At 46.3% G+C, this 24,567-nt stretch overlaps 1 protein-coding gene across 2 annotated transcripts in view; it reads right to left on the minus strand.

The window, feature by feature from the left end:
* The window catches only part of LOC5514077, a 69,098-nt gene that overhangs the window by 24,094 nt on the left and 20,437 nt on the right, over nucleotides 1-24,567 (minus strand). For both annotated transcript variants that reach the window (XM_048721903.1, XM_048721906.1), the window contains exons 22-35: nucleotides 24,398-24,567; nucleotides 23,707-24,111; nucleotides 21,054-21,182; nucleotides 10,998-11,165; nucleotides 10,490-10,600; nucleotides 10,089-10,295; nucleotides 9,138-9,836; nucleotides 8,590-8,708; nucleotides 8,374-8,432; nucleotides 8,172-8,302; nucleotides 7,185-7,496; nucleotides 6,410-6,703; nucleotides 5,605-5,892; nucleotides 5,235-5,323 (exon numbers count right to left, since the gene is read on the minus strand). The exon at nucleotides 24,398-24,567 is cut by the window's right edge and continues 61 nt beyond it. In XM_048721903.1, the coding sequence (XP_048577860.1) occupies nucleotides 5,235-5,323; nucleotides 5,605-5,892; nucleotides 6,410-6,703; nucleotides 7,185-7,496; nucleotides 8,172-8,302; nucleotides 8,374-8,432; nucleotides 8,590-8,708; nucleotides 9,138-9,836; nucleotides 10,089-10,295; nucleotides 10,490-10,600; nucleotides 10,998-11,165; nucleotides 21,054-21,182; nucleotides 23,707-24,111; nucleotides 24,398-24,567 (3,181 nt within the window). The remainder of the gene's footprint in view (nucleotides 1-5,234; nucleotides 5,324-5,604; nucleotides 5,893-6,409; nucleotides 6,704-7,184; nucleotides 7,497-8,171; nucleotides 8,303-8,373; nucleotides 8,433-8,589; nucleotides 8,709-9,137; nucleotides 9,837-10,088; nucleotides 10,296-10,489; nucleotides 10,601-10,997; nucleotides 11,166-21,053; nucleotides 21,183-23,706; nucleotides 24,112-24,397) is intronic.

Genomic DNA, 24,567 nt, shown 5'->3' on the forward strand with positions numbered 1-24,567 from the left:
GGTATTGACGTCCATCGTAATACCAAGCTGCATGTGTTTTACCTCGTGTGATGGTATAGACGTCCATCGTAATACTAAGCTGCATGTGTTTTACCTTGTGTGATGGTATAGACGTCCATCGTAATACTAAGCTGCATGTGTTTTACCTCGTGTGATGGTATTGACGTCCATCGTAATACTAAGCTGCATGTGTTTTACCTCGTGTGATGGTATAGACGTCCATCGTAATACTAAGCTGCATGTGTTTTACCTCGTGTGATGGTATAGACGTCCATCGTAATACTAAGCTGCATGTGTTTTACCTCGTGTGATGGTATTGACGTCCATCGTAATACCAAGCTGCATGTGTTTTACCTCGTGTGATGGTATAGACGTCCATCGTAATACTAAGCTACATGTATTTTTCCTCGTGTGATGGTATTGACGTCCATCGTAATACCAAGCTGCATGTGTTTTACCTCGTGTGATGGTATAGACGTCCATCGTAATACTAAGCTGCATGTGTTTTACCTCGTGTGATGGTATTGACGTCCATCGTAATACCAAGCTGCATGTGTTTTACCTCGTGTGATGGTATTGACGTCCATCGTAATACTAAGCTGCATGTGTTTTACCTCGTGTGATGGTATAGACGTCCATCGTAATACCAAGCTGCATGTGTTTTACCTCGTGTGATGGTATTGACGTCCATCGTAATACCAAGCTGCATGTGTTTTACCTCGTGTGATGGTATAGACGTCCATCGTAATACTAAGCTGCATGTGTTTTACCTCGTGTGATGGTATTGACGTCCATCGTAATACCAAGCTGCATGTGTTTTACCTCGTGTGATGGTATAGACGTCCATCGTAATACTAAGCTGCATGTGTTTTACCTCGTGTGATGGTATTGACGTCCATCGTAATACCAAGCTGCATGTGTTTTACCTCGTGTGATGGTATAGACGTCCATCGTAATACTAAGCTGCATGTGTTTTACCTTGTGTGATGGTATAGACGTCCATCGTAATACTAAGCTGCATGTGTTTTACCTCGTGTGATGGTATTGACGTCCATCGTAATACTAAGCTGCATGTGTTTTACCTCGTGTGATGGTATAGACGTCCATCGTAATACTAAGCTGCATGTGTTTTACCTCGTGTGATGGTATAGACGTCCATCGTAATACTAAGCTGCATGTGTTTTACCTCGTGTGATGGTATTGACGTCCATCGTAATACCAAGCTGCATGTGTTTTACCTCGTGTGATGGTATAGACGTCCATCGTAATACTAAGCTACATGTATTTTTCCTCGTGTGATGGTATTGACGTCCATCGTAATACCAAGCTGCATGTGTTTTACCTCGTGTGATGGTATAGACGTCCATCGTAATACTAAGCTGCATGTGTTTTACCTCGTGTGATGGTATTGACGTCCATCGTAATACCAAGCTGCATGTGTTTTACCTCGTGTGATGGTATTGACGTCCATCGTAATACTAAGCTGCATGTGTTTTACCTCGTGTGATGGTATAGACGTCCATCGTAATACCAAGCTGCATGTGTTTTACCTCGTGTGATGGTATTGACGTCCATCGTAATACCAAGCTGCATGTGTTTTACCTCGTGTGATGGTATAGACGTCCATCGTAATACTAAGCTGCATGTGTTTTACCTCGTGTGATGGTATAGACGTCCATCGTAATACTAAGCTGCATGTGTTTTACCTCGTGTGATGGTATAGACGTCCATCGTAATACTAAGCTGCATGTGTTTTACCTCGTGTGATGGTATAGACGTCCATCGTAATACTAAGCTGCATGTGTTTTACCTCGTGTGATGGTATTGACGTCCATCGTAATACTAAGCTGCATGTGTTTTACCTCGTGTGATGGTATAGACGTCCATCGTAATACTAAGCTGCATGTGTTTTACCTCGTGTGATGGTATAGACGTCCATCGTAATACTAAGCTGCATGTGTATCAACTCGTGTGATGGTATTGACGTCCATCGTAATACTAAGCTGCATGTGTTTTACCTCGTGTGATGGTATAGACGTCCATCGTAATGCTAAGCTACATCTGTTTTACCTCGTGTGATGGTATTGACGTCCATCGTAATACCAAGCTGCATGTGTTTTACCTCGTGTGATGGTATTGACGTCCATCGTAATACTAAGCGGCATGTGTTTTACCTCGTGTGATGGTATAGACGTCCATTGTAATACTAAGCTGCATGTGTTTTACCTCGTGTGATGGTATAGACGTCCATCGTAATACCAAGCTGCATGTGTTTTACCTCGTGTGATGGTATTGACTTTATCGCAATACTAAGCTGCATGTGTTTTACCTCGTGTGATGGTATTGACGTCCATCGTAATACTAAGCTGCATGTGTTTTACCTCGTGTGATGGTATTGACGTCCATCGTAATACCAAGCTGCATGTGTTTTACCTCGTGTGATGGTATAGACGTCCATCGTAATACTAAGCTGCATGTGTTTTACCTCGTGTGATGGTATTGACTTTATCGTAATACCAAGCAGCATACGCCTATATTACAAAAGGTTGTCAGTGCAGATGGCGAATGGCAAGTGGTAAATGGCTTATGGGTACTAATTATTTGTAAAATTAAAGGTGTTAAATAAAGTCCAGCAATGTCAGAGCCGAGCATTTGATAACCTTTAATGGATGATTGTTTTGATTTATACTTATTCTTCGAGACGCATGATTACTTTCGGTCGTAGAACTGCCATTTGCCAATCGCCATTTGCTAATTACACTGACAACGTTTATTGAAATAGGTATGTTTTACCTCGTGTGATGGTATTGACGTCCATCGTAATACTAAGCTGCATGTGTTTTACCTCGTGTGATGGTATTGACGTCCATCGTAATACCAAGCTGCATGTGTTTTACCTCGTGTGATGGTATTGACGTCCATCGTAATACGCTAAGCTGCATGTGTTTTACCTCGTGTGATGGTATAGACGTCCATCGTAATACTAAGCTGCATGTGTTTTACCTCGTGTGATGGTATAGACGTCCATCGTAATACTAAGCTGCATGTGTTTTACCTCGTGTGATGGTATAGACGTCCATCGTAATACTAAGCTGCATGTGTTTTACCTCGTGTGATGGTATAGACGTCCATCGTAATACTAAGCTGCATGTGTATCAACTCGTGTGATGGTATTGACGTCCATCGTAATACTAAGCTGCATGTGTTTTACCTCGTGTGATGGTATAGACGTCCATCGTAATGCTAAGCTACATGTGTTTTACCTCGTGTGATGGTATTGACGTCCATCGTAATACCAAGCTGCATGTGTTTTACCTCGTGTGATGGTATTGACGTCCATCGTAATACTAAGCGGCATGTGTTTTACCTCGTGTGATGGTATAGACGTCCATTGTAATACTAAGCTGCATGTGTTTTACCTCGTGTGATGGTATAGACGTCCATCGTAATACTAAGCTGCATGTGTTTTACCTCGTGTGATGGTATTGACTTTATCGCAATACTAAGCTGCATGTGTTTTACCTCGTGTGATGGTATTGACGTCCATCGTAATACTAAGCTGCATGTGTTTTACCTCGTGTGATGGTATTGACGTCCATCGTAATACCAAGCTGCATGTGTTTTACCTCGTGTGATGGTATAGACGTCCATCGTAATACCAAGCTGCATGTGTTTTACCTCGTGTGATGGTATTGACGTCCATCTTAATACTAAGCTGCATGTGTTTTACCTCGTGTGATGGTATTGACGTCCATCGTAATACTAAGCTGCATGTGTTTTACCTCGTGTGATGGTATAGACGTCCATCGTAATGCTAAGCTACATGTGTTTTACCTCGTGTGATGGTATTGACGTCCATCGTAATACCAAGCTGCATGTGTTTTACCTCGTGTGATGGTATTGACGTCCATCGTAATACTAAGCGGCATGTGTTTTACCTCGTGTGATGGTATAGACGTCCATTGTAATACTAAGCTGCATGTGTTTTACCTCGTGTGATGGTATAGACGTCCATCGTAATACTAAGCTGCATGTGTTTTACCTCGTGTGATGGTATAGACGTCCATCGTAATACCAAGCTGCATGTGTTTTACCTCGTGTGATGGTATAGACTTTATCGTAATACCAAGCAGCATACGCCTATATTACAAAAGGTTGTCAGTGCAGATGGCGAATGGCAAGTGGTAAATGGCTGATGGGTACTAATTATTCGTAAAATTAAAGGTGTTAAATAAAGTCCAGCAATGTCAGAGCCGAGCATTTGATAACCTTTAATGGATGATTGTTTTGATTTATACTTATTCTTCGAGACGCATGATTACTTTCGGTCGTAGAACTGCCATTTGCCAATCGCCATTTGCTAATTACACTGACAACGTTTATTGAAATAGGTATGTTTTACCTCGTGTGATGGTATTGACGTCCATCGTAATACTAAGCTGCATGTGTTTTACCTCGTGTGATGGTATAGACGTCCATCGTAATACTAAGCTGCATGTGTTTTACCTCGTGTGATGGTATAGACGTCCATCGTAATACTAAGCTGCATGTGTTTTACCTCGTGTGATGGTATAGACGTCCATCGTAATACTAAGCTGCATGTGTTTTACCTCGTGTGATGGTATTGACGTCCATCGTAATACTAAGCTGCATGTGTTTTACCTCGTGTGATGGTATAGACGTCCATCGTAATACTAAGCTGCATGTGTTTTACCTCGTGTGATGGTATAGACGTCCATCGTAATACTAAGCTGCATGTGTATCAACTCGTGTGATGGTATTGACGTCCATCGTAATACTAAGCTGCATGTGTTTTACCTCGTGTGATGGTATAGACGTCCATCGTAATGCTAAGCTACATGTGTTTTACCTCGTGTGATGGTATTGACGTCCATCGTAATACCAAGCTGCATGTGTTTTACCTCGTGTGATGGTATTGACGTCCATCGTAATACTAAGCGGCATGTGTTTTACCTCGTGTGATGGTATAGACGTCCATTGTAATACTAAGCTGCATGTGTTTTACCTCGTGTGATGGTATAGAAGTCCATCGTAATACCAAGCTGCATGTGTTTTACCTCGTGTGATGGTATTGACGTCCATCTTAATACTAAGCTGCATGTGTTTTACCTCGTGTGATGGTATAGACGTCCATCGTAATACTAAGCTGCATGTGTTTTACCTCGTGTGATGGTATAGACGTCCATCGTAATACTAAGCTGCATGTGTTTTACCTCGTGTGATGGTATAGACGTCCATCGTAATACTAAGCTGCTGGAGCTGGTGTTATAGCCCTCTTTGATGCTTGGCGCAGCTGTGGGGCCTTGTATCGAGAAATTGATATTCTTAAAAACACTAGATTGTCAAGGCTTCTAAACCATAAATAGATTGACCTTTAAGGGGTAAAGCTATACGAGACCAGAGAGAAGACTCGGGCTATCTTTTTAGTAACAGTGGCGGATACAGAGGAATGTGGTCCAGGGGAACTGAATGTAAATTTACCCAAAGCAACCTGTTCTGAATATAGGTACCCATCCCCACTTTGAGTTGGTACCCACCCCCTCTTGAAAACGCGCTAGTCAACCGACACCATTAACTACTTACGATCTTCGTCGGTGCGTAGCGTGACGTTACCACTCGGGCCACAGCCCTTAGAGTTGCAAACAGAAACCATGACGTCATAAATCGTGAACTTGGGCAGACCCGTTATGTCCGTGTAGAGCCCTTGTACAGCAAGTCTACCCTCTCTTCTTCCATCGGATGTTCTGTACACTATCTCATATCCTGTAAATACCCCTAGAACATGCGCGACCGGAACTACATGCCACTGGACGAATAAAGCTGTAGAATTCAGGGCGCGTCCATGAACGTTGGACGGAGCTGCTACGGGGACTAAGGGAAAAAACAATATTTATCACTTTCTATACAGCTAGGGTGCTACGAGTGCTTTCATTGGTCGATGAGACCAATGGACCGAGGAACTCCGTACGGCCTGCTCAGACACAACGTAACACTTTGACACGAAACATTCTTAAAAAACTGTATCATGAATGTCCTATACACAACAATTGCTTTGGCTATACAATAACTTGGGCCATAATAATAATTTTAAAATTCTATGGTGCGCACTCGGTTAATAGGTTAATATTAGTATTCACTATGTGCAACTTGCGCAGTTTGATTGGCTGAACTTAACCACCCTCCAAACCCTCCCCCCCCCCCCTGCTTTTCTCATAGTCCATACCTTTGTAATAATAAGGTATTGGAGAAGTAAAGATAATGGCATAACGATATTTCACATAACGACTACCAGGGAAATCACCTCGACATAACGATGGAATTTTCGATCCATAAATAATAAATCGATGTCTCGCTGTCTACTTTTCCATCATCACAACCCTCTACATACCGTCTTCATCCGTCTTGACGTGTATGACAGCGGATGGACCATGTTTCCCCCTGATAGAGATTCCGAAAATCTCAAATCTGTATTCATGGAACTTCGTGAGGGAATCTAGATCCTCGCTAGTGCTATTAGGGCTGAACGTGTGGTTGACTGCGGTGCCGTTTAAGGATTGGACCAGTACGCGGTATTCCAAGAGTGGCCCTTGAAGTGATTGCTGTGGGATGGGATTCCAGGAAAGCCGGATTGCCGTCGAGGAGATGTTATGACCTGCGAACGCGCTTGGCGCTTCTAGAGGGGCTGCAAAGAGTATATAAAACCAACATTATGAGATATGATATATGAACCATAAATGAACCAAACAAAATTTTAAAATAACAAGCTTTTAACCGATTTATACAATTCTGTCTTTACTTTCAAATGTTGTTTGACCCATTTACAATGATACACAAAAACGGATCTGTCATTTTTGGCAATAAAAGTACAGAAATATGAAAACCATTTTTACATTATGCTTGAAAAACTGTATCCAGCTTACTTCTGTGTGGTTTTGAAAGCCTTGAGTTTTCCGTTTAAAATCTCTCTAAGCTATGTTTTTATTTTATGCAAGAACAGTTGATATGGAATCTTTCAAGTTTCACTGTCAAACGGATCGATATTCTAAACATTTCTAAGGTTCTATCGCCAGTGGTTGATGACCGATGACAGCAATTTTAAATTTCAATGAGTTTTGTGAAACCTTGCTTTGTAAATTTATAGTGTGCGTAAAGACGGTTCTCACCTCCATCGTCCGTGTGTACATAAGTAACACAGGGTGCCCCATCGCCCTCTAGAGTGTCTGCGCGTACAGTGACTTTGTATTCGCTGTATGTTCTCAGCCCCGTCAACTCCAGGACAAACGAAACCATGCCATTCTCCAACATGACGATCCCGCTATCATTACTGTCAGCGGTATTCTCATAGGTCACGTGGTATCCGGCAAATATTCCGTGAACAAGCTCTCGTGACTGGTCTGGTAACCAGGAAACGCTCAGGTTAGCGCTTGCCGTTGCTGTGTGATTGACAGCCGTCACATTCAAAGGCGTCATGTACACTGTAACGCAACCCAAGGAGCTCGAGTTAGCAATATAATGTACAATGTAACGCAATCCAAGGAGCTCGAGTGAGCAATATAATGTACAATGTAACGCAATCCAAGGAGCTCGAGTGAGCAATATAATGTACAATGTAACGCAATCCAAGGAGCTCGTGTTAGCAATATAAAGTACACAATGTAACGCAATCCAAGGAGCTCGTGTTAGCAATATAATGTACAATGTAACGCAATCCAAGGAGCTCGTGTTAGCAATATAAAGTACAATGTAACGCAATCCAAGGAGCCCGTGTTAGCAATATAATGTACAATGTAACGCAATCCAAAGAGCCCGTGTTAGCACTATAATGTACAATGTAACGCAATCCAAAGAGCTCGTGCAATAAATAAAATGTACAATGTAACGCAAACCAAAGAGCTCGTTTTAGAAGTATAATGTACAAAATCACAAAAAACACAATCCAAAAAGTTCTTGTTAGCAGTGTGTACTGTAACGCAATTAATAAAGCCCTTGTTGTTAGCATTTGTACAATGAAACACAATTCGAATAGTTTGTGTTAGCAAATACATATTAAAGAAATCTGGTCAAAAGGATGTGCGGCAGATACCGGAAGACAATTGATTGGCCCATTTAAATTTTCGAAATTACTCTAAAGCAAATGAATAAAAACCTACCATCGTTGACAACAGATGTGACGTCAAAAATGGAAAGTGACTTGAGTTTTTTAAACCACGGCTCTACAGATGAATAACTTGAGATGCGGTAACGAACGAGAAATTGAAAAGCCAGCTTTCCACCTTTATTCCTAGAAAACGAGAATGTGACAGTGACATCTATAACAGTCATAAATTTTTTTGAGTTCTTAAAAAAACTAACCAAGTACTAGTAATTTCACTTTTCTTGATCACAGATGTATTAGTGTACACACTGGCAACCTGAAAATAACAAACAGACATATTTTCAGTTATCAATGTCAGTTCTCTAATTTTTTTTTCGATTTTATTTATATTTATTTTATCGACAACCAGAGACGATTGGATGAATCAGGTGCTGGAAAGTTGGACGTACAAACAAAAAGACGAACTTACTAACCACGCCATTCAGCTGTCTCGAAAATCTCTGAAATTCGGTGCTGTTTCTATAAAGAAGCTCAACATCCCAAGCCCTCCCATTATGGACAATGGAAGAGTTGATGTACAGATTAGGTTTCCCTGAAAAAGTAACACACACACACACGCCCACTCAAATTTAAATTTCAGTACTCAGGCCCGTGAGTGTAAGGGGAACTCGGCTTCTATTGACTACAAAGTATATTTGTACTTTTAATATGGAGCCTTAAAAACGCACCCAGTTCCCTCCCCCTCCCCCTGGTATTTGTGTTTCAGTTTTCCTGTGTTTGGTCACATAGGTTGTCCATAGGGAGCACCTAGCACCTATTTTTTTTAAAGGGGGCTTATAAGTGAAATTGTATCACGATGAAGTGGCAGGGGGTTGAGCTACAAAGATGTATGAAAAAGTTTATCGTGTATAATGATGGTCCCTAGGGATCACCCACAAGGCGGGGAGACGGAGCTATCATGCCCCTAAAATTCACATCGAAAATATTCATCGATCGCTACGAGCTTGAGATCGGCACTTACCTTGGTAATATCGGTAGATATTCGAGATCATGGTACTGTCCAGGATCTCGCCTGTCAGCAGGATGATCTCATCCAAGTCAGCATCCGGAAGACCAGATCCTACCTCACCTATTGTTACAGGTGACGGGGAAATATTACTAACGAATTCTTCGATGATGTTTTCTAAAAGAAACGATGTTACTTGTTTGCCGTTGCGATAAATCTTAACGTCGTCACTTATGTGGTATGTCACCGCTATATGTGTCCATATAGACTCCTCGGTAGCAAACGCATACGACATACTTTTAGTTGCGTACTTCAGTGACACCGCAACGTGAGGTTGGCCGACCTCAGTGGTCTGATAAACCCTTATTCCGCGATCACTGGCTCCGGACATCGTCGAGAAGAACACTTGGCCAGGTTTTTGCCGATACCTCAACCAAAAAAGCACATTAAGACCCGAAGTGCAAGTTTTGATATTCGTAAAACACTTTACATTTTGTTTACTCTCAGGCCCAATCGGATTGTTGAGCAGCCATAACGGATCCCCAGTCCCATTAAACGATAAAGCGTAATTATTAATTCCTTTTATGCGTTTAGCAGCGGAAGCGTGGCCCCAGGCACTTCCTAAGTGGTACACCCTGATGTCATTTGGATCATCAAGAGGCCAATAAGCTGACGCCCTCTGTAGTATTCTGTCCAAAGCAAGCTCTGGGTACTCTGTTGACAAAGAAAGTTGACGAAAAAGTAAAAGAGGGTCCTAATCTTTCCATGACTCATTTCAATATAACATATTTCATTATCTATTGATACCTTCATAAAAAGTACAAAGTTAAAGTACTTTGAGGAAACTTTGAGGAATAATGATAATTTGCTTGACCTCACCCGTGGGATATCTCATCCTGGACTGTTCATTTTGTTTATTTTATTTTTTTTTTTTTTTTGTTTATTCCTAATGGGATGTGCAATTACCGTCACTGATCTCGTCGAGTTTGTTCCTTGTATGGTACAAGGTGCTCTGTTTTGAGATGTTGTATCGCCGCCGATCCCCAGTTAGGGATTCCTCACTATAACAATGCCATTTCTTGGTCTCTCTGGAAAGATCTCTATCATAGCGTGCATAAGTAGTATAGTTCATCACGTTGGAGAGACAGAAGTCATCTAGTCGCTCTTGGAGTTCTGTAAAAAATAACTGGTCGTTAAAAAAATAGCTGAAACTCCGCTTTCGTTTAAGAAACAATGAAAATTGTTGCTAATGTATCTTGGGAATAGAATAATCATTGACTTGCAAAAACTACATCATCAACTGAAAAGTGAACAGTGATTTTTGAAGGTAAAATGTTAAGATTTTAAAGGCTTATCCGCTCTCTTACCTCTTCGCTTGGCACACATCTCAACATCTCTCTGCCTTTCGTCACATACGCACTTCCCTAGGTGTTCATCGCAGTATTCGCCTTTCAAACAAAGTGGATCACACATGCTGTCTGTAGGGATAAAGCGCAGACGTAAGAAAAGGCAACATTATTGCTTCATAGATAATAAGATTTAAATTACGCAACGTGATTGGCTCGTATAAGATTTAAAACTATGCAAAATAATTGAGCAGGCCAAAATTGGGCGAATTTTGTAGTTTCTCGATTTCCTTGGTAAAAGGGCACAAAATAGATAAAATCAGCATCCGTCCGTGGATTTCTCCCCCAAATGCAAAAAGAATGGGAAACGACTATGATCACCGGCTCAATTATGAGAAATAATTCATTGTTCTTCTGGACTAGGAACAATTAACTTCTGCAGGTATTGTGCACAAGCCCCATCGAAACCATCTCTTATAGAAACCGGCGTTCAAGCAAGTAATGTGACAGAGCTAAAGACTGTGATTACCACCAAGGAACAGAACTTCTACGTCGCTGACATTATAGGCATTTGACGATTCTCCTAAAATACTTGACTCGCTGTTATTGATCTCCTCCTGGTATGAATGGCCGAGAGATGACATAACAACTTTTTTGTTCAAATCGATGGTCAGATCACCCATACCATACCAGAGACCTGAAAGATAAATATTAAGATATCCAGAACAGTGCTTGAAAAACTGAGGGCCAAGCGAATACAATACAATACAATACAATACAATACAATACAATACGATACGATATGATACAATACAATGCAATGAAGTTCTTTTTATAAAGGTTGCATAATAACCCTCTGAAATAAAGTTCATTGTATAGCTAGGGATGGGCGCCAGGTGTGTAACCATGGAAGGGCACTAGGTGTGTAGCCAGGGATGACTACAATTGTGTAGCTAGGGATGGGCACTAGGTGTGTAGCTAGGGATGGGCACTAGGTGTGTAGCTAGGGATGGGCACTAGGTGTGTAGCTAGGGAGGGGCACTAGGTGTGTAGCTAGGGATGGGCACTAGGTGTGTAGCTAGGGATGGGCACTAGGTGTGTAGCTAGGAGCGGTCGCTAAGTGTGTAGCTAGGGATGGGCACTAGGTGTGTAGCAAGCAAGGGGTAGGCACTAGGTTTGTAGCAAGCAAGGGGTGGGCACTAGGTGTGTAGCTAGGGATGGGCACTAGATGTGTAGCTAGGGATGGGCACTAGATGTGTAGCTAGGGATGGGCACTAGGTGTGTAGCTAGGGATGGGCACTAGGTGTGTAGCTAGGGATAGGCACTAGGTGTGTAGCTAGGGATTGGCACTAGGTGTGTAGCTAGGGATGGGCACTAGGTGTGAAGCTAGGGGTGGGACTAGGTGTGTAGCTAGGTACGGGCACTAGATGTGTAGCTAAGGGTGGGCACTTGGTGTGTAGCTAGGGATGGGCACTAGGTGTGTAGCTAGGGATGGGCACTAGGTGTGTAGCTAGGGATGGGCACTAGGTGTGTAGCTAGGGATTGGCACTAGGTGTGAAGCTAGGGATGGGCACTAGATGTGTAGCTAGGGATGGGCACTAGATGTGTAGCTAGGGATGGGCACTAGGTGTGTAGCTATGGATTGGCACTAGGTGTGAAGCTAGGGATGGGCACTAGATGTGTAGCTAGGGATGGGCACTAGATGTGTAGCTAGGGATGGGCACTAGGTGTGTAGCTAGGAATTGGCACTAGGTGTGTAGCTAGGGATGGGCACTAGGTGTGTAGCTAGGGATAGGCACTAGGTGTGTAGCTAGGGATTGGCACTAGGTGTGTAGCTAGGGATGGGCACTAGGTGTGAAGCTAGGGGTGGGACTAGGTGTGTAGCTAGGTACGGGCACTAGATGTGTAGCTAGGGATGGGCACTAGATGTGTAGCTAGGGATGGGCACTAGGTGTGTAGCTAGGGATGGGCACTAGGTGTGTAGCTAGGGATGGGCACTAGGTGTGTAGCTAGGGATTGGCACTAGGTGTGAAGCTAGGGATGGGCACTAGATGTGTAGCTAGGGATGGGCACTAGATGTGTAGCTAGGGATGGGCACTTGGTGTGTAGCTAGGGATGGGCACTAGGTGTGTAGCAAGCAAGGGGTGGGCACTAGGTGTGTAGCAAGCAAGGGGTAGGCACTAGGTTTGTAGCAAGCAAGGGGTGGGCACTAGGTGTGTAGCAAGCAAGGGGTAGGCACTAGGTTTGTAGCAAGCAAGGGGTGGGCACTAGGTGTGTAGCTAGGGATAGGCACTAGGTGTGTAGCTAGGGATTGGCACTAGGTGTGTAGCTAGGGATGGGCACTAGGTGTGAAGCTAGGGGTGGGACTAGGTGTGTAGCTAGGTACGGGCACTAGATGTGTAGCTAGGGATGGGCACTAGATGTGTAGCTAGGGATGGGCACTAGGTGTGTAGCTAGGGATGGGCACTAGGTGTGTAGCTAGGGATGGGCACTACGTGTGTAGCTAGGGGCGGGCACTAGGTGTGTAGCTAGGTACAGGCACTAGGTGTGTAGCTAGGGGTGGGCACTAGGTGTGAAGCAAGCTAGGGGCGGGCACTAGGTGTGTAGCTAGGGGTGGGCACTAGGTGTGAAGCAAGCTAGGTACGGGCACTTGGTGTGTAGCTAGGTACGGGAACTAGATGTGTAGCTAGGGATGGGCACTAGATGTGTAGCTAGGGATGGGCACTAGGTGTGTAGCTAGGGATGGCCACTAGATGTGTAGCTAGGGATGGGCACTAGGTGTGTAGCTAGGGATTGGCACTAGGTGTGAAGCTAGGGATGGGCACTAGGTGTGTAGCTAGGGATGGGCACTAGGTGTATAGCTAGGGATGGGCACTAGGTGTGTAGCTAGAGATGGGCACTAGGTGTGTAGCTAGGGATGGGCACTAGGTGTGTAGCTAGGGATGGGCACTAGGTGTGTAGCTAGGGATGGGCACTAGGTGTGTAGCTAGGGATGGGCACTAGGTGTATAGCTAGGGATGGGCACTAGGTGTGTAGCTAGGGATGGGCACTAGGTGTGTAGCTAGGGATGGGCACTAGGTGTGTAGCAAGCTAGGGATGGGCACTAGGTGTGTAGCAAGCAAGGGCTAGGCACTAGGTGTGTAGCTAGGGATGGGCACTAGGTGTGTAGCTAGAGATGGGCAGTAGGTGTGTAGCTAGGGATGGGCACTAGGTGTGTAGCTAGGGATGGGCACTAGGTGTGTAGCTAGGGATGGGCACTAGGTGTGTAGCTAGGGATGGGCACTAGGTGTGTAGCTAGGGATGGGCACTAGGTGTGTAGCTAGGGATGGCCACTAGATGTGTAGCTAGGTACGGGCACTAGGTGTGTAGCTAGGGATGGGCAGTAGGTGTGTAGCTAGGGATGGGCACTAGATGTGTAGCTAGGGATTGGCACTAGATGTGTAGCTAGGGATGGGCACTAGGTGTGTAGCTAGGGATGGGCACTAGGTGTGTAGCTAGGGATGGGCACTAGGTGTGTAGCTAGGGATGGGCACTAGGTGTGTAGCTAAGGGTGGGCACTTGGTGTGTAGCTAGGGATTGGCACTAGATGTGTAGCAAGCAAAGGGCGGGCACTAGGTGTGTAGCAAGCTAGGGATGGCCACTAGATGTGTAGCTAGGGATGGGCACTAGGTGTGTAGCTAGGGATGGCCACTAGATGTGTAGCTAGGTACGGGCACTAGGTTTGTAGCTAGGGATGGGCACTAGGTGTGTAGCTAGGGATGGGCACTAGGTGTGTAGCTAGAGATGGGCACTAGGTGTGTAGCTAGGGATGGGCACTAGGTGTGTAGCTAGGGAGGGGCACTAGGTGTGTAGCTAGGGGTGGACACTAGGTGTGTAGCTAAGGATGGGCACTAGGTGTGTAGCTAGGGATGGGCACTAGGTGTGTAGCTAGGGGTGGACACTAGATGTGTAGCTAGGGATGGGCACTAGGTGTGTAGCTAGGGATGGGCACTAGATGTGTAGCTAAGGGTGGGCACTTGGTGTGTAGCTAGGGATGGGCACTAGGTGTGTAGCTAGGGATGGGCACTAGGTGTGTAGCTAGGGATGGGCACTAGGTGTGTAGCTAGGGATTGGCACTAGGTGTGAAGCTAGGGATGGGCACTAGATGTGTAGCTAGGGATGGGCACTAGATGTGTAGCTAGGGATGGGCACTAGGTGTGTAGCTATGGATTGGCACTAGGTGTGAAGCTAGGGATGGGCACTAGATGTGTAGCTAGGGATGGGCACTAGATGTGTAGCTAGGGATGGGCACTAGGTGTGTAGCTAGGGATTGGCACTAGGTGTGTAGCTAGGGATGGGCACTAGGTGTGTAGCTAGGGATAGGCACTAGGTGTGTAGCTAGGGATTGGCACTAGGTGTGTAGCTAGGGATGGGCACTAGGTGTGAAGCTAGGGGTGGGACTAGGTGTGTAGCTAGGTACGGGCACTAGATGTGTAGCTAGGGATGGGCACTAGATGTGTAGCTAGGGATGGGCACTAGGTGTGTAGCTAGGGATGGGCACTAGGTGTGTAGCTAGGGATGGGCACTAGGTGTGTAGCTAGGGATTGGCACTAGGTGTGAAGCTAGGGATGGGCACTAGATGTGTAGCTAGGGATGGGCACTAGATGTGTAGCTAGGGATGGGCACTTGGTGTGTAGCTAGGGATGGGCACTAGGTGTGTAGCAAGCAAGGGGTGGGCACTAGGTGTGTAGCAAGCAAGGGGTAGGCACTAGGTTTGTAGCAAGCAAGGGGTGGGCACTAGGTGTGTAGCAAGCAAGGGGTAGGCACTAGGTTTGTAGCAAGCAAGGGGTGGGCACTAGGTGTGTAGCTAGGGATAGGCACTAGGTGTGTAGCTAGGGATTGGCACTAGGTGTGTAGCTAGGGATGGGCACTAGGTGTGAAGCTAGGGGTGGGACTAGGTGTGTAGCTAGGTACGGGCACTAGATGTGTAGCTAGGGATGGGCACTAGATGTGTAGCTAGGGATGGGCACTAGGTGTGTAGCTAGGGATGGGCACTAGGTGTGTAGCTAGGGATGGGCACTACGTGTGTAGCTAGGGGCGGGCACTAGGTGTGTAGCTAGGTACAGGCACTAGGTGTGTAGCTAGGGGTGGGCACTAGGTGTGAAGCAAGCTAGGGGCGGGCACTAGGTGTGTAGCTAGGGGTGGGCACTAGGTGTGAAGCAAGCTAGGTACGGGCACTTGGTGTGTAGCTAGGTACGGGAACTAGATGTGTAGCTAGGGATGGGCACTAGATGTGTAGCTAGGGATGGGCACTAGGTGTGTAGCTAGGGATGGCCACTAGATGTGTAGCTAGGGATGGGCACTAGGTGTGTAGCTAGGGATTGGCACTAGGTGTGAAGCTAGGGATGGGCACTAGGTGTGTAGCTAGGGATGGGCACTAGGTGTATAGCTAGGGATGGGCACTAGGTGTGTAGCTAGAGATGGGCACTAGGTGTGTAGCTAGGGATGGGCACTAGGTGTGTAGCTAGGGATGGGCACTAGGTGTGTAGCTAGGGATGGGCACTAGGTGTGTAGCTAGGGATGGGCACTAGGTGTATAGCTAGGGATGGGCACTAGGTGTGTAGCTAGGGATGGGCACTAGGTGTGTAGCTAGGGATGGGCACTAGGTGTGTAGCAAGCTAGGGATGGGCACTAGGTGTGTAGCAAGCAAGGGCTAGGCACTAGGTGTGTAGCTAGGGATGGGCACTAGGTGTGTAGCTAGAGATGGGCAGTAGGTGTGTAGCTAGGGATGGGCACTAGGTGTGTAGCTAGGGATGGGCACTAGGTGTGTAGCTAGGGATGGGCACTAGGTGTGTAGCTAGGGATGGGCACTAGGTGTGTAGCTAGGGATGGGCACTAGGTGTGTAGCTAGGGATGGCCACTAGATGTGTAGCTAGGTACGGGCACTAGGTGTGTAGCTAGGGATGGGCAGTAGGTGTGTAGCTAGGGATGGGCACTAGATGTGTAGCTAGGGATTGGCACTAGATGTGTAGCTAGGGATGGGCACTAGGTGTGTAGCTAGGGATGGGCACTAGGTGTGTAGCTAGGGATGGGCACTAGGTGTGTAGCTAGGGATGGGCACTAGGTGTGTAGCTAAGGGTGGGCACTTGGTGTGTAGCTAGGGATTGGCACTAGATGTGTAGCAAGCAAAGGGCGGGCACTAGGTGTGTAGCAAGCTAGGGATGGCCACTAGATGTGTAGCTAGGGATGGGCACTAGGTGTGTAGCTAGGGATGGCCACTAGATGTGTAGCTAGGTACGGGCACTAGGTTTGTAGCTAGGGATGGGCACTAGGTGTGTAGCTAGGGATGGGCACTAGGTGTGTAGCTAGAGATGGGCACTAGGTGTGTAGCTAGGGATGGGCACTAGGTGTGTAGCTAGGGAGGGGCACTAGGTGTGTAGCTAGGGGTGGACACTAGGTGTGTAGCTAAGGATGGGCACTAGGTGTGTAGCTAGGGATGGGCACTAGGTGTGTAGCTAGGGGTGGACACTAGATGTGTAGCTAGGGATGGGCACTAGGTGTGTAGCTAGGGATGGGCACTAGATGTGTAGCTAAGGGTGGGCACTTGGTGTGTAGCTAGGGATGGGCACTAGGTGTGTAGCTAGGGATGGGCACTAGGTGTGTAGCTAGGGATGGGCACTAGGTGTGTAGCTAGGGATTGGCACTAGGTGTGAAGCTAGGGATGGGCACTAGATGTGTAGCTAGGGATGGGCACTAGATGTGTAGCTAGGGATGGGCACTAGGTGTGTAGCTATGGATTGGCACTAGGTGTGAAGCTAGGGATGGGCACTAGATGTGTAGCTAGGGATGGGCACTAGATGTGTAGCTAGGGATGGGCACTAGGTGTGTAGCTAGGGATTGGCACTAGGTGTGTAGCTAGGGATGGGCACTAGGTGTGTAGCTAGGGATAGGCACTAGGTGTGTAGCTAGGGATTGGCACTAGGTGTGTAGCTAGGGATGGGCACTAGGTGTGAAGCTAGGGGTGGGACTAGGTGTGTAGCTAGGTACGGGCACTAGATGTGTAGCTAGGGATGGGCACTAGATGTGTAGCTAGGGATGGGCACTAGGTGTGTAGCTAGGGATGGGCACTAGGTGTGTAGCTAGGGATGGGCACTAGGTGTGTAGCTAGGGATTGGCACTAGGTGTGAAGCTAGGGATGGGCACTAGATGTGTAGCTAGGGATGGGCACTAGATGTGTAGCTAGGGATGGGCACTTGGTGTGTAGCTAGGGATGGGCACTAGGTGTGTAGCAAGCAAGGGGTGGGCACTAGGTGTGTAGCAAGCAAGGGGTAGGCACTAGGTTTGTAGCAAGCAAGGGGTGGGCACTAGGTGTGTAGCAAGCAAGGGGTAGGCACTAGGTTTGTAGCAAGCAAGGGGTGGGCACTAGGTGTGTAGCTAGGGATAGGCACTAGGTGTGTAGCTAGGGATTGGCACTAGGTGTGTAGCTAGGGATGGGCACTAGGTGTGAAGCTAGGGGTGGGACTAGGTGTGTAGCTAGGTACGGGCACTAGATGTGTAGCTAGGGATGGGCACTAGATGTGTAGCTAGGGATGGGCACTAGGTGTGTAGCTAGGGATGGGCACTAGGTGTGTAGCTAGGGATGGGCACTACGTGTGTAGCTAGGGGCGGGCACTAGGTGTGTAGCTAGGTACAGGCACTAGGTGTGTAGCTAGGGGTGGGCACTAGGTGTGAAGCAAGCTAGGGGCGGGCACTAGGTGTGTAGCTAGGGGTGGGCACTAGGTGTGAAGCAAGCTAGGTACGGGCACTTGGTGTGTAGCTAGGTACGGGAACTAGATGTGTAGCTAGGGATGGGCACTAGATGTGTAGCTAGGGATGGGCACTAGGTGTGTAGCTAGGGATGGCCACTAGATGTGTAGCTAGGGATGGGCACTAGGTGTGTAGCTAGGGATTGGCACTAGGTGTGAAGCTAGGGATGGGCACTAGGTGTGTAGCTAGGGATGGGCACTAGGTGTATAGCTAGGGATGGGCACTAGGTGTGTAGCTAGAGATGGGCACTAGGTGTGTAGCTAGGGATGGGCACTAGGTGTGTAGCTAGGGATGGGCACTAGGTGTGTAGCTAGGGATGGGCACTAGGTGTGTAGCTAGGGATGGGCACTAGGTGTATAGCTAGGGATGGGCACTAGGTGTGTAGCTAGGGATGGGCACTAGGTGTGTAGCTAGGGATGGGCACTAGGTGTGTAGCAAGCTAGGGATGGGCACTAGGTGTGTAGCAAGCAAGGGCTAGGCACTAGGTGTGTAGCTAGGGATGGGCACTAGGTGTGTAGCTAGAGATGGGCAGTAGGTGTGTAGCTAGGGATGGGCACTAGGTGTGTAGCTAGGGATGGGCACTAGGTGTGTAGCTAGGGATGGGCACTAGGTGTGTAGCTAGGGATGGGCACTAGGTGTGTAGCTAGGGATGGGCACTAGGTGTGTAGCTAGGGATGGCCACTAGATGTGTAGCTAGGTACGGGCACTAGGTGTGTAGCTAGGGATGGGCAGTAGGTGTGTAGCTAGGGATGGGCACTAGATGTGTAGCTAGGGATTGGCACTAGATGTGTAGCTAGGGATGGGCACTAGGTGTGTAGCTAGGGATGGGCACTAGGTGTGTAGCTAGGGATGGGCACTAGGTGTGTAGCTAGGGATGGGCACTAGGTGTGTAGCTAAGGGTGGGCACTTGGTGTGTAGCTAGGGATTGGCACTAGATGTGTAGCAAGCAAAGGGCGGGCACTAGGTGTGTAGCAAGCTAGGGATGGCCACTAGATGTGTAGCTAGGGATGGGCACTAGGTGTGTAGCTAGGGATGGCCACTAGATGTGTAGCTAGGTACGGGCACTAGGTTTGTAGCTAGGGATGGGCACTAGGTGTGTAGCTAGGGATGGGCACTAGGTGTGTAGCTAGGGATGGGCACTAGGTGTGTAGCTAGGGATGGGCACTAGGTGTGTAGCTAGGGAGGGGCACTAGGTGTGTAGCTAGGGGTGGACACTAGGTGTGTAGCTAAGGATGGGCACTAGGTGTGTAGCTAGGGATGGGCACTAGGTGTGTAGCTAGGGGTGGACACTAGATGTGTAGCTAGGGATGGGCACTAGGTGTGTAGCTAGGGATGGGCACTAGGTGTGTAGCTAGGGATGGGCACTAGATGTGTAGCTAGGGATGGGCACTAGGTGTGTAGCTAGGGATGGGCACTAGGTGTGTAGCTAGGGATGGGCACTAGGTGTGTAGCTAGGGATGGGCACTAGGTGTGTAGCTAGGGATGGGCACTAGATGTGTAGCTAGGGATGGGCACTAGGTGTGTAGCTAGGGATGGGCACTAGGTGTGTAGCTAGGTACGGGCACTAGGTGTGTAGCTTGGGATGGGCACTAGGTGTGTAGCTAGGGATTGGCACTAGATGTGTAGCTAGGGATGGGCACTAGGTGTGTAGCTAGGGATGGGCACTAGGTGTGTAGCTAGGGATGGGCACTAGGTGTGTAGCTAAGGGTGGGCACTTGGTGTGTAGCTAGGGATTGGCACTAGATGTGTAGCAAGCAAAGGGCGGGCACTAGGTGTGTAGCTAGGTACGGGAACTAGATGTGTAGCTAGGGATGGGCACTAGGTGTGTAGCTAGGTACGGGAACTAGATGTGTAGCTAGGGATGGGCACTAGATGTGTAGCTAGGGATGGGCACTAGGTGTGTAGCTTGGGATGGGCACTAGGTGTGTAGCAAGCAAGGGGTAGGCACTAGGTGTGTAGCTTGGGATGGGCACTAGGTGTGTAGCTAGGGATGGGCAGTAGGTGTGTAGCTAGGTATGGGCACTAGGTGTGTAGCTAGGGGTGGGCACTAGGTGTGTAGCTAGGGAGGGGCACTAGGTGTGTAGCTAGGGATGGGCACTAGGTGTGTAGCTAGGGATGGGCACTAGGTGTGTAGCTAGGGATGGGCACTAGGTGTGTAGCTAGGGATGGGCGCCAGGTGTGTAACCATGGAAGGGCACTAGGTGTGTAGCTAGGGATGGGTACTAGGTGTGTAGCTATGGATGGGCACTAGGTGTGTAGCTAGGGATGGGCACTAGGTGTGTAGCTAGGGATGGGCACTACTTGTGTAGCTAGAGATGGGCAGTAGGTGTGTAGCTAGGGATGGGCACTAGATGTGTAGCTAGGCATGAGCACTAGGTGTGTAGCTAGGGATGGGCACTAGATGTGTAGCTAGGGATGGGCACTAGTGTGTAGCCAGAAACTGGTACAGGATTTTGGCTAGGGGTATTTCTAAATTCTCAGAATAAAGACAATAAAATTGAATTTCAGTTCGCACGATGCAGGTTTTCGAGAGAAAGAAGCGTATGTAATGAGCCATGACTGAAGATATAAGAAAAAGTAATCAAAATCATTTGCAATAATTTTGCCTACAAAGACGAGAGTTTAATTTGTGGTTTGAGAACTTTTCGAAGGCCATGTAGGTTTGTTTCGATTTTTCTGAAAAAGCAGAAAAAAAAATAGTGCCTGTGTCCCTAACGATCCCAAAATTCACCGCGCCGAGACCTGGAGCGCATTTATTGTCGAGTACGTATATCCGTAGCAACAACATATTCACTCTTACCGCTTTTACTGTAGAAGGCCGCTACATGCGTCATATTGTCTTTGATACCAAGCTTGAGTTGATAAGCTTCCGGTATGTTTTGGCTGGGCGCAAATATGAAAGCTCGCTGAGATGGCATTGGAGGGTAACCTGGCTCACGAACAAGCTCAGTTAGCTGATATTGTTATTTATTAACAAGTGGATAGTAGGCAGGAGAACTATGATAACAATGATAGGGAATAACATAAAGACAATCTATTTTAAAAGTTTATTGTAGAGATAATCACAAACACAAAAAAATTGTTTTATCTTCACTCGCATGCATTTGCATTGGATACGGCTCATGGATAATACGACGTTTATTAAGTTAGCCTCACTGGTAGGATAGTCTTCCTTTATATTAGGTTGCGCTTTAAAAATCCAAGAGTCGTTGTGGATAATCTGCAATATCTCAGTCTTTTCAAACCAGACGTTGACTTGTTTTAAATCAAAATTCATTAGATTTATTATTTGAAACCCCTGAAGCGAGCGGATTACGATACATCAAGAGACCATGATGTAAAAGTACGGATCCCCCGTATTAGGGTATGTTCCAATGATGTAGTCCGTGAAAGCTATTTTTAGAACAAGCAGGCATTTTTAGGTACGCTCACGTATCCTAGCAACACGTGTCTTACACGCGATCAAATCTTGAGCGATGTGAACCGGCAAAGAATGTTTTGGAAATCTTTTTGACCGAAAATACCTTCCTTTTTTACGAACGCTGTGAAAATGATCTTCCATAGAGTACGCTGGATCCAATCAATTGTTTCTGGGACATTGAAATGCATAGAGTGCGTGATTTTTTGCTCGGGGATCAACTTCTCCAGTAAAAGTTTTCACTGCTGATTCGCAAATTATAAAACAACAATCAATCATAAATATGTGTTTAAACCACACATTTCTCTTCCAATTCCCCTTCAATGAAAAAGATACATTCAGAACTTAATACCATTACATTCACACCGATATTGTGGTTATTAAGACAGGTATTTCACAAATAAAAGTCTTTATAATGGAGTAAATCTTATTCCAGTGACAATGGTTTCTTGAATGACATGATTTCTGAACATTTATTGCGTTAAGAATTGAAGTTCATTAATCTAAAAATATTGTAAATCAAAGAAAAATAAAGGCCTTCTTGTATTAAAATACATAACATAGACTCTGAGAATGCCTAGGTATTCTATCTCACCGAATTGCAGAAAAAAAAGAACTTTGTATGAGTCAGCCTGATGCATCTTGAATGAACTCCAAATTCGCCGTCTCCTCGACGTCTTCCCGTTCAATTATTAATATAACATTTAGATCACTTAAAATTAGATAACTTAACAGATATTACGACACCACCCTACGAGTAGTATTGTGATCAGGAGCAGCTAAAAGGATAAAAACAGGTATCGAACGAAGTAAAGAAGTGCAGCGGGAAAAAAATTGTTGTGAAATTGTAGTAGTTCGCGGTGCCAATAACCAAATATGGCGCGACGAACCATATATGAATGCTATGATTGACAAGCTCGCGCAATCTAAAAATAGCTTTCATGAACGACATCATGGGCCACGGGGATTCGTTCTCTTATATCATGGTCTCTTGGATACATTGATTCTCCGTTGGAAACGGATATTGAAGACGATGACGTACATCGAAGATGACGGTATACCAAAAGGGCCTGTTTATTGCTTTGATATGAGGCACTTAAAGCCGCATTGTCACCAGTTCACTTCCGGAGGTCCGACGGAAACATCGACCGTTAAAAGACAAAAGAATCTATTAGAATCCGAGATATTTACATGCCATCCGCTCTAAATTATCAATCACATCCTCGAAGAAACTTGCAATAGACAAACCGCTTTCAATATTTTGAAATATTTTTCGCGTTTTTCGTTAAAAATCATCGGAGATTGTGTTACGTAATAGACCGGAAGTAAACTGGTGACCGTTAAAAGACAAAAGAATCTATTAGAATCCGAGATATTTACATGCCATCCGCTCTAAATTATCAATCACATCCTCGAAGAAACTTGCAATAGACAAACCGCTTTCAATATTTTGAAATATTTTTCGCGTTTTCCGTTAAAAATCATCGGAGATTGTGTTACGTAATAGACCGGAAGTAAACTGGTGACAATGCGGCTTTAATTAAAGGCGTGTTGTCACCAGTTTACTTCCGGTCGATTACGTAACAATCTCCGTTGATTTTTAACGGAAAACGCGAAAAATGTTTCAAACTTGTAAAAGCAGTGTGTCGATTGGAAGTCTCTTGTCGGTTGAGGTTTCCGTCGGCCCTCCGGTAGAAAACTGGTAACAGTGCGGCTTTCAAAATCCTAATAGTATTAAGGCCGAGAAACAGAAAGATAGTCCCCATGTCTCTACCTAGGATCGAACCCGTTTCAGCAAAAATGAGAGGCCCAATACGTGGACGCGCTACAAATTGGGCCACCTTGGCCACATTTATCACGAACGACTGCTGGGCACGCTTTGTCTTTAGAGCCAGGGCCGTAGAGAAGGTGGAGGACTGAGAACACCCTCCCCCTCCCCCCTCACAACCCCCCCCCCCCCCCCCCCCCCCACACACACACACAATATTTCGAGGCATGCTTCAGCTCTGTTGGAGCGTGGAATAAAAGTACGCACCGAATACGTTGATGGTGGAGAAGTGCAGCTGCGGGGTATTCTTGCTCACGCTGACGTACCTCCCGAGCAGTGGAGGCGCGCAATAGAAGGTGGCGCTTTCAATCTGATTCATGGTGCGCAAGCCTCCACATCTAGGATTGTTGAAATGATCAACATCGCTACCAATGCGGATTTCAAAACCTTCCAGCCTCTCCCTACAACAGTCCATTCTATTTCGGATGAAAATCCTGTGAACAAGAAACTCTGTAAAGAGTTCAACTTTAAACCACGGGCTGGGGTCTGCATCCGCCGTACTAAAGAAAGAGTCAATACTTCCATCCACTGCGAGTTTAGGTGAATGTTCTGAAACACTTGTGGACGAAGTAGTCGGGCGCCCTTCAGCTAAATTATTGGAGGCTCCGGTATCTGAAACAAACGACATTCAAATTTAGACATGAGTATACACCCCATTATAACAGACCCGGCGAAGCCCGACCTCACGGAAATTTTCGGCCTATCCGACGAGTTTTTAGCCTCCCCGGCACCCGGCGAAAATTCTAAATCAACCCGAACAGTTCTTTCTTACCCGACCCGACGCCGAATGATCTGCGGTAAATAAAAATTAGCTGACCCGGTGGAGATTTCGAACCCAGTGAGTTCCCCACAAAAAGCGATGAAAGTCTAGGTTTTCATAACAACGCATTTTTTTTACCGTTGATGCCAGTGTCGAAAAAAGCGCCAAAAACGTGAGAGTACTTCCGTGCTATAGCAAGAAGGGGTCCTTTGAGGTCGCACTTTGTATGAAAGACTTCAGCATCCCATCCATGTTCCAAGGCTCGGTAGCAAGGTAGCCAGTATCGCCAACCGAATCCAGCGTCAGAC

This window comes from Nematostella vectensis, chromosome 2, assembly GCF_932526225.1.
Source record: "Nematostella vectensis chromosome 2, jaNemVect1.1, whole genome shotgun sequence".
NCBI lineage: Eukaryota > Metazoa > Cnidaria > Anthozoa > Actiniaria > Edwardsiidae > Nematostella > Nematostella vectensis.